Genomic DNA, 11,678 nt, shown 5'->3' on the forward strand with positions numbered 1-11,678 from the left:
CCAGATTTTAAAAAATACACGGTTGTTTGAAAACAGAAATTATTCTTTGTCTCGTTTCCTTCGTTCACCGCTAGATGACGACGCTTTTAATTGGGTATCGAAATTGGACGCCAGATGTCAGTGTAGCAGAACACACATTCAAGTAAACACGACGAAAAAAGAGTTTGGGACTGTCAAATATTATTTTCGTCACGATTGGAAAGGAAACAACATCTCCGGTCGTCTCCATGGAAGTCATCAAAACACCTAAAGTAGGTTCATTTGATTCCTGAAATTGCCGAACAAAAAAAAAAACAGTGCAGAAAACCTGTCATTTTCACTTCACTTCACTCTATCTAAAGCTTTCTTGTGTCCGGCTGTATTTTTACTGTGAAAAACTCACTGGGCGAAACGGATCGAATGACATGCTTCAGAGATGTTGACAGATTCAGTGTGTTGATTCATCATCAAGTGTGAGGTGAGCGATCGATTACCTGCCACGTCTCATTTTCTAAAAAAAGGGAATCACCCTGGACTTGTCAGTGGCTGAGTCACTTGAGTCAGTGACAGCGAGCCCCAACCTCGTTCCCAAATGAGAATTCATTTGCCACGTCTTGCCAGAATTATCAATGCTAATCAGGTTTACTTTTTCGCAGTCAATGGGAGAAACAAAAACCAACTATTGGTGTGTGTGTGCTGCCTATTGTATAATTCACGTGATCAACGAAAAGACAATTGGTCTCTATACATTATCCCCCTCCGTACACGTCATTATATGGCTGTAAAAACCTGAATTATGCATGACTCTGGTACACACACACACAGGTTAGATGAGGAAAAAAGAAGATCAGTAGGTGGGCCGGCAGAGAGAGTGGGGGCGGATATTTCAGCCGGCGTGCCGGTTTCTGCGCGCGCACGTTAACACGATCGAGTCTCCCCCGTTGCTTCTCGCTCGGCAAAATCGATCGCGTATTGTGAAAGAGCATTAAGGCCAGCACCAGGAGAAGACTTTGAGGGTGGGGGGGAGCTGTGTGTTGTACTACTACTACCAGTACTACTAGACACAGCTCCCGAAAAAAGCGACCGGCCAGTTGTCGGGACCGAGCTTCAGAAGCAGTCGTCACTTTGGCTCCCTTTTGTCGTGGTCGTTAAGATTGTGCCCGTTGATTTCTCCCAGCACTCAAATCAAACCTTCAAAGCGATCGAGATACAAGATATAATAACTATAGCACTCCAATTCAATCTTTTTCCTTCTCTTCTTCTCCTTTTCTGTATTATTTTTTCCTGGGAAAAAATCTTAATCTTTTCTCTCGACTGACTTTCCTGCTGGGCGGGTCGATAATTGTCTTAGTCAAGGATCCCAACACCACTCTTGCTTTCAATCCTATCTCTTCCTTGTCATCGACTAAACATCATCTCCTTGTTGTCTACCCTGGGCACCGTCGTCTACTCTCTTGTTTCTATTCTCCAGTGTCCCCACACACACACTTAAACTGTCTGTCATTGTTTGACTTGTGAGCTCTCGTCAGTTTTTAAATTTTATTTTTTCGCTAGTGCCGATCGATAACGTCGTTTTTTGCGTGTGTGTGTGTGTGTGAGTGGATTTTGTTAAGTTCATTTGGGTGGGGAGGATTTTTAGTTGGGGAGTTCCGATGAACTGCGCCACGTATCCCTGGATGAAATTGGCTCACAGCGCCACTATTCCGTGCGTCAGTCAGATGCTGTCGTCGAATGGAAATACTAGTCATACTAGTGGCACAGCGGGAGCAGGAAGCGGTGGCGGCGGAGGAGGAGAAGAGCATGATTCAATCGAGAGGCCAACGGGATTCCAGCAGGACTCGACTGGCGACAAGGCGAAACCGAATCAGGGCGGCGGTACTGGTAATAGTGGTCCCGACGGCCAACTCAATCGCAGTTTGAGCTTTGACGGGAGACGTAAAGTTTGGGCCAGGGTTGAGGCCCACTGGGCTCGGGTCACGCTCGATCGAGACCGTTCAGTCCCGTCTGGCACGGGCCACCACTCGCTTGTCAAATACGAGCCGCAGGCGGGCGGCGAACAGACTCCGTTTTATCAGCGCATTCGCTCCTGGTTGACAAGTCACCCCCAAACACAAACTTATCAGCAAAGTCCAGTCATGACAAAAGTAGTTTACAATCTCTCGAACTTATGAAAACAAATTGAACATTTCATTCTGCCTTATTTCTCCGAATAGATTTTAATCAATTTTCATCTTTTTTCCCACCCGCTCTGACAGATTGAAAATGTGCGGATGTTGGACCGTTACAACAACAGGAAACCGTCGACGGGCACCTTATACCTGACTGCCACCCATTTGATCTTTGTCGATCCGGATGCTAAGAAGGAAACATGGGTATATACATAGTGTTATCATTTATGCCTGTCATCTCCTTTTGACTTGGTCGTCAAACGAAACTGATGATTTGATTATTATTTTTCCTCCTCCTCAGGTTCTATTGATGCATGTAGCGACAGTGCAAAAGTTGCCTTTATCGACCGTCGGTGCTCCCCTGCAGATTCGCTGCAAGACATTTTTGTCGGTGACCTTCGTGCTGCCGAGAGAACGAGAGTGTCACGACCTCTATACAAGCCTCATGCAAATGTCCCAGCCCTGTAAGAAAAATCCTTTTAAATAAAACGTAACCGGATAACAATTGAAAAACAATCTCGTATTTCCACAGTTCACATAGAAGATCTGTATTGTTTTCATTACACGTCGAGCCTGGAAGAGATCCCACGGACGGCCGGATGGACTTTTTTCGACTTGGAAACGGAATTCCATCGGATGGGTGTTCCCAATGCCAACTGGACGATGACCAATCTCAACAAGGACTATCAGGTTCGGCCCTTTTTTGGGTTGTCCGATCAATATCGCTAAAATCGATGATCGTTGATCTAAATCGATAAAAGGCGGGGATGATCGTGTTTCGACTCAACTTTGTCTCTTTCTCTGATCGGATTGATTTGCAGCTGTGCGACACTTATCCTCAATGCCTCTTTGTACCGACTTCGGTGTCGACCATCGTCTTGGTGGGCAGCGCCAGTTTCCGCAGCAAAGGCCGTCTTCCCGTTTTGACTTATTTACATAAAAATCAGGTATGTAATACAGCAGAGGGCTAGCTGTGACGAGCGTAATTGACAGCAATTTTATCGATTGCCGATGGTTTCCAAGGCGGCGTTATGTCGGTGCAGTCAACCCCTGTCGGGATTCAGCGCCCGCTGCGTCGAAGATGAGCAACTATTGAACGGGATCGTCCAGGCCAATCCCAACGCTAAATTTATGTACGTCGTCGATACCAGGCCGAGAGTAAGTCGATTATTCATGACTCTATCGATTTTTTCCTTTCCTTTTTATTGAATGAAACGCCATTTCCATTTTGGTTAATCCGCAGATAAATGCCATGGCAAACAGGGCGGCCGGCAAAGGCTACGAGAACGAGAATTTCTATGAGAACATTAAATTCCAATTTTGTGGCATTGAGAACATTCATGTGATGCGCAGCAGCTTATCTAAATTGCTGGAAGCCTGCGAACTCAAGACTCCGTCCATGGCCGCCTTTATCAACGGTGTCCAGTCGAGCGGTTGGCTCCGCCACATCCATGCCATCCTGGACACGTCGTTACTCGTCGCCCGAAGTCTCCAGGAAGGTGTCAACGTTCTAGTCCACTGTTCAGACGGTCAGTCGAATTCATTCTATATTTATTATTCCAATTCAAAATCTAATGGAATTTGTTTTAATTTACCAGGCTGGGATCGGACAGCCCAAGTGTGTTCACTGGCCCAGGTCTTGCTGGACCCTTATTACCGTACCCTGCAGGGATTCCAATCGTTGATCGAGAAGGATTGGCTTTCGTTTGGTCACAAATTCACCGATCGGTGCGGTTACCTGCAGAGCGACGCCAAGGAAACGGCCCCCGTCTTCACCCAGTTGGTGGACTGCATGTGGCAACTCCAGCGGGCCTATCCGTCAGCCTTTCAGTTCAGCGAGAGACTCTTGCTCCACCTGCACGACCACGTCTACTCCAGTCAGTACGGAACGTTCGTCGGTAACTGCGAGAAGGATCGACTCGATTTGAAAGTAAAAAATTCTTCTTTCTCCCCCACAATTTTGATAGGCCAGTCAAAATGTAACAAGTTGATTTTGTTATTTTCCCAGTTGTCAGACAGGACGTACTCTCTATGGGGTAACATTGCCTCCCACCTGGACGAGTTTCTCAATCCCCTGTACAAAAGCGAAGCTTATCCGGAACTGTTGGAACCTAATCTCATGCCATCCAACATTCTCTTCTGGAGGGGACTCTATTGTCGTTTTGAGAGTGGTGTTCACCCCCGGGAGTCCATCGCAGATGTCTTGCTGGCCAACAGGTATATACCTAGATCCTTTTTCTTCTATAGTAGTAACGGATCAAAAAAATTGATGGATTTGACAGGGACCATTCCACTTCACTGGAGATGCACATTGCCCACCTGCAGAAGCGTATAACATCCATGAAAGCGCTGCTGGACGTGTCTACTCCGGTGACGGACAACCGGCTGGCGGATGATGATGAGGAGGAGCAACAACTTCTCGGCCTCCGACTTAAGAAGAGCATGCAAGTGGTGGACGAGCATCCGCTGTCGACGTCCAAGTCTGTCGATTCCGTCTTCTCGGACGGGCCGGGCATCGACAACACAATCACGTCGTCGTATCAATTGCGCCGTGAAATCGATTCCGTCAGCCTCGACTGGCGCAGTCTGCGCAACATCAAGGAGTGCGTCTGCTCCACGCCGTTCGATCATTCCAGCAAGAAAGTGAGTACACAATCCATCAATCATTGACAACTACAACACAATTTCTTATTCAAATTTTTATCACACACACACACACACAGTCACACTGTTGGCGGTGCGGTGAAGTGTTTTGTACGAGATGCCTGGACAAGCAGACCCCCCTGCCGGGTCACGCTACTCACCGGCCCGTGCCCGTCTGTCGATCTTGTTACAGAGAAGTTCGACTCTCATCGTCATCCATCACTTCCACTTAATGGATGGGCGGAATAGAAAGAAGAAGAAGAGGATATATAAAAAAAGGTCAATATTACAAGATCAATAGACTTTTCTTCTTCTTCTTCTTTCTTCTTTTGCTTGGGTATTTTTTCCTCCGGCAGCGATGGATTTGTTCCTGATTGAACGTCGCCGCTTTCATATGATTTCCCTCTCCTCCGCGCTCTCTTTCTTTTATTTCCTTCGTACAACAATTGGAAGGATATTATATACTTATTTATTGTCCCCGGGGCTCTTGAAAAAAAAAGGCAAAATGATCCGCTATTGTGTGTGTACATATACCGCTGTGCACTTTGATGTTTTTATCGTCAGCTCTCTCCTCCTCCCCTTATATAGTGCGTGTTGATACAAAATGGAGAGAGGAATAAAAGCTTCTCCATTTCCCAAAAAATATATTAAAAATAGCGAAATTTCAAATTAAATTTGCGTCTCTAATTTTTCAAACGATTCGAATTTTTTAGTTTTGGCGCCTTTTTTTGGGAATTAAAAGTTTGTATTTTAGCTCTATTAATTTCAATTGGCGAGAAAAATTGTAGGGAGATATTTCAGCATTGAGAGAGGAAAACTGGGCAACAAGAGTTTTGTTTCAAAAATAGTAAAAATTCAAATGGCAGTGATGAAGTACTTTAGTTGTGGTGCACTCGCACTCGTCTTCTTTCCCCTTGAACAACCAACCCAAAAAAAAGTTGAGAAACAAAACAAAACATTTTTTAAAAAACTGAAATGTCAAAGAAAACGAAATTCCATGTTCACATGTTCCGGTTTTCTGTTTTCAGGATCGTCTTAAAACCAAAATTTTTTTTTCTTTTTTCGTTTTTAAAAAGCAAATGAAAATGATTTTTAAAAAAAGAAAAATGTTTTACAAGCCATTTTCGGCTTCATCTCTGACATCGTCGCATTTATCTTCGATTTCCTCCTGTAATTTAATTGAAATTCAAATATTAATTTTTCTATCTTTTTTTAAAAAAACAAGGTGTAATAATTCAAACCTCTGTGAGTTCGAGACAGGTTCCCCACTCTTGGAGCGTGATGAAATGATCGTTATCAGCGTCACATCCATCCAGGAAGGGCTGGATGCAGTGCTCTAAGGCTAGCAGAGGGGCGCGAATGGGGAACAGCTCATGGCGGGACACTTTCCTGCATAAAAATCCCGTCAATTTTCTCTATCGAGGTGTGAATATCTCAACCCCCAAAAAAATTGTGTTACCTGTCGTGAGGGTGGCCGTCCAGGTCGCAGAATTTCCAGATGGCGGCATTGGCCCACCTGCGGCTGTTATCCTTTTCGGCTTCGCGTTCCAGTTTCAGGAAATGGGGACTCAAATCGTGACGGTCGGCCAAATCCCTCATGACGTTGAAGAGCCAATCGCGCATCCTGCGTGGGAAATCGGCCATCTCATCCGCCGTGCATTGCTGCCAACATCCACCCCAAAAAGGATCAATCAATTCTCAATTTAATCAGGAAAAAGGGAGAAGGAGATTAGACGAAACGTACAGGGACATCCCTGCAGGTACCAAAGTACTCGACGTGGGCGTGATCGTATTTGGAATCGACGCATCCGGCCGATCCTGATTTGCAGAGGCAGCGCATGCGGTAGAGTTCACAATCGGAATTCCAAGTTTCGTTTTGATTGCTGCAGATCTGCTCGATTCCAAAAAGTTAATTTGCATTTTGGCGCTGCAAATTAAAGTGAAATAGGATTATCATACCATGCGACGAGGATCCTTTTCCTCTGGGCAGTGATCCATGCAGACGCATTCGGCGGCTCCCATTTGATTAACGCGGCACTCCTTGCCGGCCCCGCAATGTTTCTTGGCGCAAAGGTTATCCTTGAGGGCAGCCTCGTCATCCGCCAAAACATCGATAGCGTCTTGAATGTCCAGCTGTTCGACGGCCTGTTTCGTGCCCGTTTCGTCAACCTTCTTCGACTTTTTAGCGACTTTGCGCTATTTGTTAAAAAATGACATCATTTCCCTGCCAGGAAATTGATTGTTTGTTTAAAGCAATTCAATATTTACCTTTTTCTCTTGAGCTTCGACGGACAAGAGTAGACAGGCCGAAACGGCCAAAACGATGAGCCACTTGAACTGCATCTGTGAACAACATCAAAAAGAGAAAAATGATTTAAAATCATTTTATGTGGAAATGTGTTTTGGTATAGATATCAATTTTATTTTGTTTTTCATCTTTTTATTTTTCCAAAAGGGAAATGAATCCCATATTGCCTGAAGGATGTGTGTGTGTGAAGCAACCGGCTATCACATTACCAGAGAGTCTGCGTGTGTGAGAGTGAACATGCGCGTCCCAAATTCTTTCCTTTTTTTTCCCTTTTTGATTTTATTTTTTTTTTGAAAAAGAACAGACGAGGGTCGAGACCTCTTACAAAGGGGAGGGACTTGTGTTTCGTGTGTATACACGTCGAATGAAAAAGAAAATGGTGCCAACAAACACAAAAGACTTTTGAGTGCAAGAAACTAAAACAACTCGACTTCATTAGTCCAACTCATTTCGACTGTTGACGTGGAATTAATTCAACTAACTTTTTTAATTAAATTTTTTTTACCTTTAATTTTTATTATATAATCCGGATGCAACAAAATGCTGAACGGTGGAAGCTCCGAGAGCCTCAAAACTTTTTTTTAAATGGTTGGAAACGAGTGGCGGAGGAGAGACGTCAAGTAACGACGAATGGCTGGCGATGACTGGACTGATGGAAGGAACCCGCTGGTATTATTCCGTCACCAGGCGAGAGGGGGGGTAGAGCAGCAGTGCAGCTAGACTCTTTTTGGTTGTTTTTAAAAATATATTTATCCCGGGCGCTGTTAAGAAAAAAACCTTGCCCTTTCAGTCGTGTCAACAAGCCCCAAACGCCGCGTTCAACTCGAGTTTATTTGCAGACGCACGATGCTCACTCTCTCACTCTCTTCTTCTTCTTCTTCCTTTTCGTATTTACTTTAGTCCTCTCCTTGTCTCCCACCATTCCGAAACTCTTTAATCACAAACTTGCTGGGCTGGGCTCCGGTTTCCTGTTTCTTCTTCTTCTTCAAATGCATTTTCTAGAATGTTCACAGAGTCTTGTTTACATCATCAGAAAAACTTTATTTTTGTTTTGTTTTTAACAACTTTACCAAAGTTGGTCGAGGCTTGATTATTATACAGAGGCGACATTTCGAATCGAATGGCGCTAGAAGTTGATTTCACAGTCTAGCGGTCAAAGATCATCAAAATGCTCTAGACTTGTTTGTATTTTCTCGTTAGAAACTTTTAAAATCTATTCGACGATTTCAAAAGAATTATTTTCGAGTCAACTCTTGTGACAGTCTTGTGTTCTAGAAAAAGTAATCGTAATTTAATTGCAATTAGATTATGACTTCACAGACTGTTTTTATTCGCCAGAGAAATTCCAGCAGCAAATAATGTTGATCCTATCAAGTTGTGTAGATCATTTATGATTAGGAAAGTCGTAATAATGAAACGATAAGATTACAGCTGCGCAAAAGTAAAGGGCGTCATTAATAATAATGTCCGACGTGAAAATAGAAGCGGCTAATCCATATAGAATGAGCAATTGCAACGGTCGATGGCTTCTGGCAACCAACCGCGCGGGGAACGCGAACAGGTCAGTTAATATCTGCACTGGGAGAAACCCAAAACTGGATGTAATAACTCGGCTGGAATATCATCCGGATGGCGATACACACACCTAGAGTCTCTTGACCAACGATTCTCATATCGTCGTTGACGTCAGAAAATACATGTACAGTTGGCTGATCATAATACGCGCTGGACCCACCCAAAAAACGTCCACCTCCTCCTCATTGTACAGGATCCATCTACCTCGCGATCCGATTGATTCGCTTCTGATCATCGCAGTGCGGAATTGGGCTTCTGTGACCTTCCACATATACCAGGTTGGTTTCAATTATTTTAGAATTTGAATTGCAAATATGCACCTGAGGGGCCTTGATCAGTTTCAGGATCAAAAGGATCACCAAGTTTGCAGTTCAAAGGACTGAACCCGACCTTCAGCCAAAATAATTCATCACCTAATGAATTTATGGACGAACGTGCTCAGTGCACAAAGCTGCAGATCTGCAAACGCCGCCAAGTTTAGCGATTTCATCATCCACCGCCGAGGTAATTTTTTATTACATTTGAAATAATTAATTATGCAGGAACAAAAAAATTGATTTGATTTACCGTCAATTCCAGGGGAAATAACCGCGCCCTTTCCAACAGTTTCCACAGAAACGCGTTTCCATAAAAAAGAACCTCCTCCGCAATGATTTTGCCAGTCTACATGTTAAATCAATAACAGATGAAAGATCTACTAGCTCGCATGAACTTTCCAGATTTATGGTTTATTTTAAGTGCGTGGATTGCTTGTGAAACGCTCTGGCCTAGCCCTGGGCGTCATTCATAAGTATAGCCAACCAACTAAAATCATTTAAGCTAAATGCATTAAGTTTTTTTTTTTACTTTTGAAAATGATGACGCCACTAGTTGAGCTACTTTCCAGGTAATAATAATCATCTGAAGCGGAAAGTTGGAATAAAGTAATTATTTTTTTGTCTGAATTAATAATAATCATTTAAACGTTAACTATATACTTTTATGACTTTGTAGAAATGTACCCGGCGACTCCCACTGTCTCTTTACGAGTTTTACCACAAAGAACATCACCGTCTGTTAGACGAGAAGTACTAGAGTGGGGGGGGGAGAATAAAAAAGTTTAGAAAATCGATAAAATGTGACTTTATACGTTTCGTGAAACTTATGTAATGGCGGCTGGTATATTTTTTCCGTGAATTTCAGCCGGCGTGTACGTATAGCATAACGTCAAGTTTAAATTCAACAGTCCATGTCGGGAATGGATTCAACAAAAGGAGGGTTCCCGTCGAGTGGCAGTGGCCATCACGTTTCTTTTTATCACGCTCAATCAAGTGAAAAAAAAAATTGTAAAAAAATTGAATAGTCAACATTTTCTCCGTTAGAGACGATTAGATATCACGTCCATTGTGCGCCAATCAGACCCACTTATTTGAAGGCTTCAGCATACAAAAAACTGCTCGATCGGCATCATCGACCTAGAATCAATGCATTGTCAGAGAAATATTTATTGGGATATTGTTTTAAATACTTTGCTGCAGTCCTGGACTATTCGTTTGTGTAGGGCTGATTGAAATGTACGACCGTCGGTTTTTTTCTCAGCAGCGTCAAAAGGGTTTCAATAAAGAACTTTTTATTAGTGGGCTACATATTTGCATATTCACTGAGAAGATATACCTGAGCGTGAATCACGCAGCTGGGAGAAGTCGTTTAGAGGCCGTTTCTCGCAGATGACTGAACCAATTTCAATAAAAAAGCCCCGGACTTTTATATCGGCACTCAAGTTCCTTATGGTCTCGTTAAAGTTTGTATTAAAAAAGGGCCCAATTGGATGTTTTAACAAGTTACTTCCTCATTTCAAGTTTGAATGTACGTATATGTGCCTGGTCATTTCGCAAAGTAGATATTTGAGGGCAGCCATCGCCCAAAGGGTTTTGAATCGTACTTTTCCCATCTGGTTAACCAGCAAAATAATAAAGGGCGTCAACCGGTTTTGGGGACACGCTTTTTCCGTAGGGGACTAAACGTTTGCTGTCAAAAAAGATTAGTGAAATTTATGTAGCAAAAGGGTCAATAAATAATACTGCTGATAACTCCAAACAAGGGAATAAATTGAAACGGCTGATTACCTGCGCTGTTGCACAAAAAGGACAATAGGTATTTAGACAGATATACAATGTATTATTCAATCATTTTTTTGTATTAGTGGCATCAAACAGATAATTTAAAATGTACATTGCTACCGCTTTTCAGCTGTCAATGCTTTGAACTTGTTTTCCAATCTGACTGTGTAGGCATCAAGTTTGTAAGCAGCGTGTTCGAGCTTTGAAATGTTGTCCTCAATCTGATCAATTTGTTCCAGGTATACTTCAAGACTTTTGACTGTAATTAAACAAAATCAAGTATGTAAACACTGTCAGTAAATAAATATTTGCTTACATTTTGCATTGAGCTCAATGATTCCCTTTCCAACGTTGGCAGCCACCTGGGTTAGATCTTTGTATTTGGCTGCGGTGACTTTGTTCATCTGTTCAAGAAGCTGGTATTCACTCTCTGAACTGGTTAGCTCTGCTTGGAGGTACTCGTGGACCTTTTGGAACATTGTGACCGCCAGTCTGTTCAGCGTGGGATCATGAGTCTCCAGAGGCTCATAGCTACTGGTGCTGGTAGATAAAGTAGTGAGACCTGCCAAAACATATCGTAATTAAGGACACCATCAACGATAATGCACGTAGCACTGAGCTTCCATTATGGCCTACATGCCAATGGCTGTTTGCCAAGCGAATAGCTGCATCCTGAATCACACTAACCTTTTTTTGGCGAGCATTCGACACTGGGTGATTTAGCTTGATCGTTTTCAGGTTGACTTGTATCAGCAGGTCCCGGCTCTGAGCTGCTAGCCATTATACAATATGAAAACAAAATATTTGCTGTTGAACCTATTCAATTTGTTGACAAATGCATCAAATGACGTATCGATCAGACGCCATCTAACGCTTCGACCGGCAAGCGGATGTGTTGACGTCTGC

The 11,678-nt window shown here is 43.2% G+C and overlaps 3 protein-coding genes and 1 long non-coding RNA gene across 8 annotated transcripts; 2 read left to right on the forward strand and 2 right to left on the reverse strand.

The window, feature by feature from the left end:
- The first annotated feature begins 110 nt into the window (after positions 1-110).
- LOC124316161 (myotubularin-related protein 8-like) lies at positions 111-5,751 on the forward strand. 3 transcript variants are annotated; one of them, XM_046781935.1, is made up of 12 exons: positions 1,074-2,123; positions 2,235-2,351; positions 2,449-2,611; positions 2,680-2,837; positions 2,969-3,094; positions 3,171-3,305; positions 3,391-3,676; positions 3,746-4,077; positions 4,156-4,364; positions 4,430-4,790; positions 4,871-5,069; positions 5,147-5,751. In XM_046781935.1, exons 1-11 carry the CDS (start codon positions 1,632-1,634, stop codon positions 5,021-5,023), a joined length of 2,532 nt encoding a protein of 843 aa, XP_046637891.1. In that variant the 5' UTR covers positions 1,074-1,631; the 3' UTR covers positions 5,024-5,069; positions 5,147-5,751. The 3 variants fall into 3 exon arrangements, with proteins under 3 accessions (XP_046637892.1, XP_046637891.1, XP_046637890.1); XM_046781936.1 differs by lacking the exon at positions 1,074-2,123 and adding an exon at positions 111-251 and having other exon boundaries at positions 4,871-5,751; XM_046781934.1 differs by having other exon boundaries at positions 4,871-5,751.
- A 6-nt stretch (positions 5,752-5,757) lies between these two features.
- LOC124316474 (SPARC-like) lies at positions 5,758-7,748 on the reverse strand. Its single transcript, XM_046782449.1, has 7 exons — positions 7,604-7,748; positions 7,059-7,133; positions 6,750-6,986; positions 6,535-6,681; positions 6,250-6,452; positions 6,032-6,179; positions 5,758-5,958 (listed from the first exon to the last, which is right to left on the reverse strand). The coding sequence occupies exons 2-7, from the start codon at positions 7,131-7,133 to the stop codon at positions 5,902-5,904; spliced, it is 867 nt and encodes a 288-aa protein (XP_046638405.1). The 5' UTR covers positions 7,604-7,748; the 3' UTR covers positions 5,758-5,901.
- A 91-nt stretch (positions 7,749-7,839) lies between these two features.
- Positions 7,840-10,012, forward strand: LOC124316670. Of its 3 annotated transcripts, none has more exons than XR_006911936.1 (3): positions 7,840-9,177; positions 9,253-9,596; positions 9,667-10,012. It is a non-coding gene; the product is annotated as an uncharacterized LOC124316670 (long non-coding RNA). The 3 variants fall into 3 exon arrangements; XR_006911935.1 differs by having other exon boundaries at positions 7,840-8,951; positions 9,012-9,177; positions 9,253-10,012; XR_006911934.1 differs by having other exon boundaries at positions 9,253-10,012.
- A 797-nt stretch (positions 10,013-10,809) lies between these two features.
- LOC124316567 (biogenesis of lysosome-related organelles complex 1 subunit 2-like) lies at positions 10,810-11,674 on the reverse strand. Its single transcript, XM_046782580.1, has 3 exons — positions 11,460-11,674; positions 11,089-11,334; positions 10,810-11,031 (listed from the first exon to the last, which is right to left on the reverse strand). Exons 1-3 carry the CDS (start codon positions 11,551-11,553, stop codon positions 10,889-10,891), a joined length of 483 nt encoding a protein of 160 aa, XP_046638536.1. The 5' UTR covers positions 11,554-11,674; the 3' UTR covers positions 10,810-10,888.
- Positions 11,675-11,678: the final 4 nt, after the last annotated feature.

This window comes from Daphnia pulicaria, chromosome 12 (genome assembly GCF_021234035.1).
Source record: "Daphnia pulicaria isolate SC F1-1A chromosome 12, SC_F0-13Bv2, whole genome shotgun sequence".
NCBI lineage: Eukaryota > Metazoa > Arthropoda > Branchiopoda > Diplostraca > Daphniidae > Daphnia > Daphnia pulicaria.

Coding starts and splice junctions, on each gene's coding strand:
- LOC124316161 (XM_046781934.1), top strand. CDS start 1,632: ATGAACTGCGCCACGTATCCCTGGATGAAATTGGCTCACAGCGCCACT. Junction 4,365..4,429: donor GATGTCTTGCTGGCCAACAG/GTATATACCTAG, acceptor TGGATTTGACAG/GGACCATTCCACTTCACTGG. Junction 4,791..4,870: donor TCGATCATTCCAGCAAGAAA/GTGAGTACACAA, acceptor ACACACACACAG/TCACACTGTTGGCGGTGCGG.
- LOC124316474 (XM_046782449.1), bottom strand. CDS start 7,133: ATGCAGTTCAAGTGGCTCATCGTTTTGGCCGTTTCGGCCTGTCTACTC. Junction 6,682..6,749: donor AAAAGGATCCTCGTCGCATG/GTATGATAATCC, acceptor GGAATCGAGCAG/ATCTGCAGCAATCAAAACGA. Junction 6,453..6,534: donor GTACCTGCAGGGATGTCCCT/GTACGTTTCGTC, acceptor GGATGTTGGCAG/CAATGCACGGCGGATGAGAT.
- LOC124316567 (XM_046782580.1), bottom strand. CDS start 11,553: ATGGCTAGCAGCTCAGAGCCGGGACCTGCTGATACAAGTCAACCTGAA. Junction 11,335..11,459: donor CGAATGCTCGCCAAAAAAAG/GTTAGTGTGATT, acceptor ATGTTTTGGCAG/GTCTCACTACTTTATCTACC. Junction 11,032..11,088: donor CATTGAGCTCAATGCAAAAT/GTAAGCAAATAT, acceptor GTTTAATTACAG/TCAAAAGTCTTGAAGTATAC.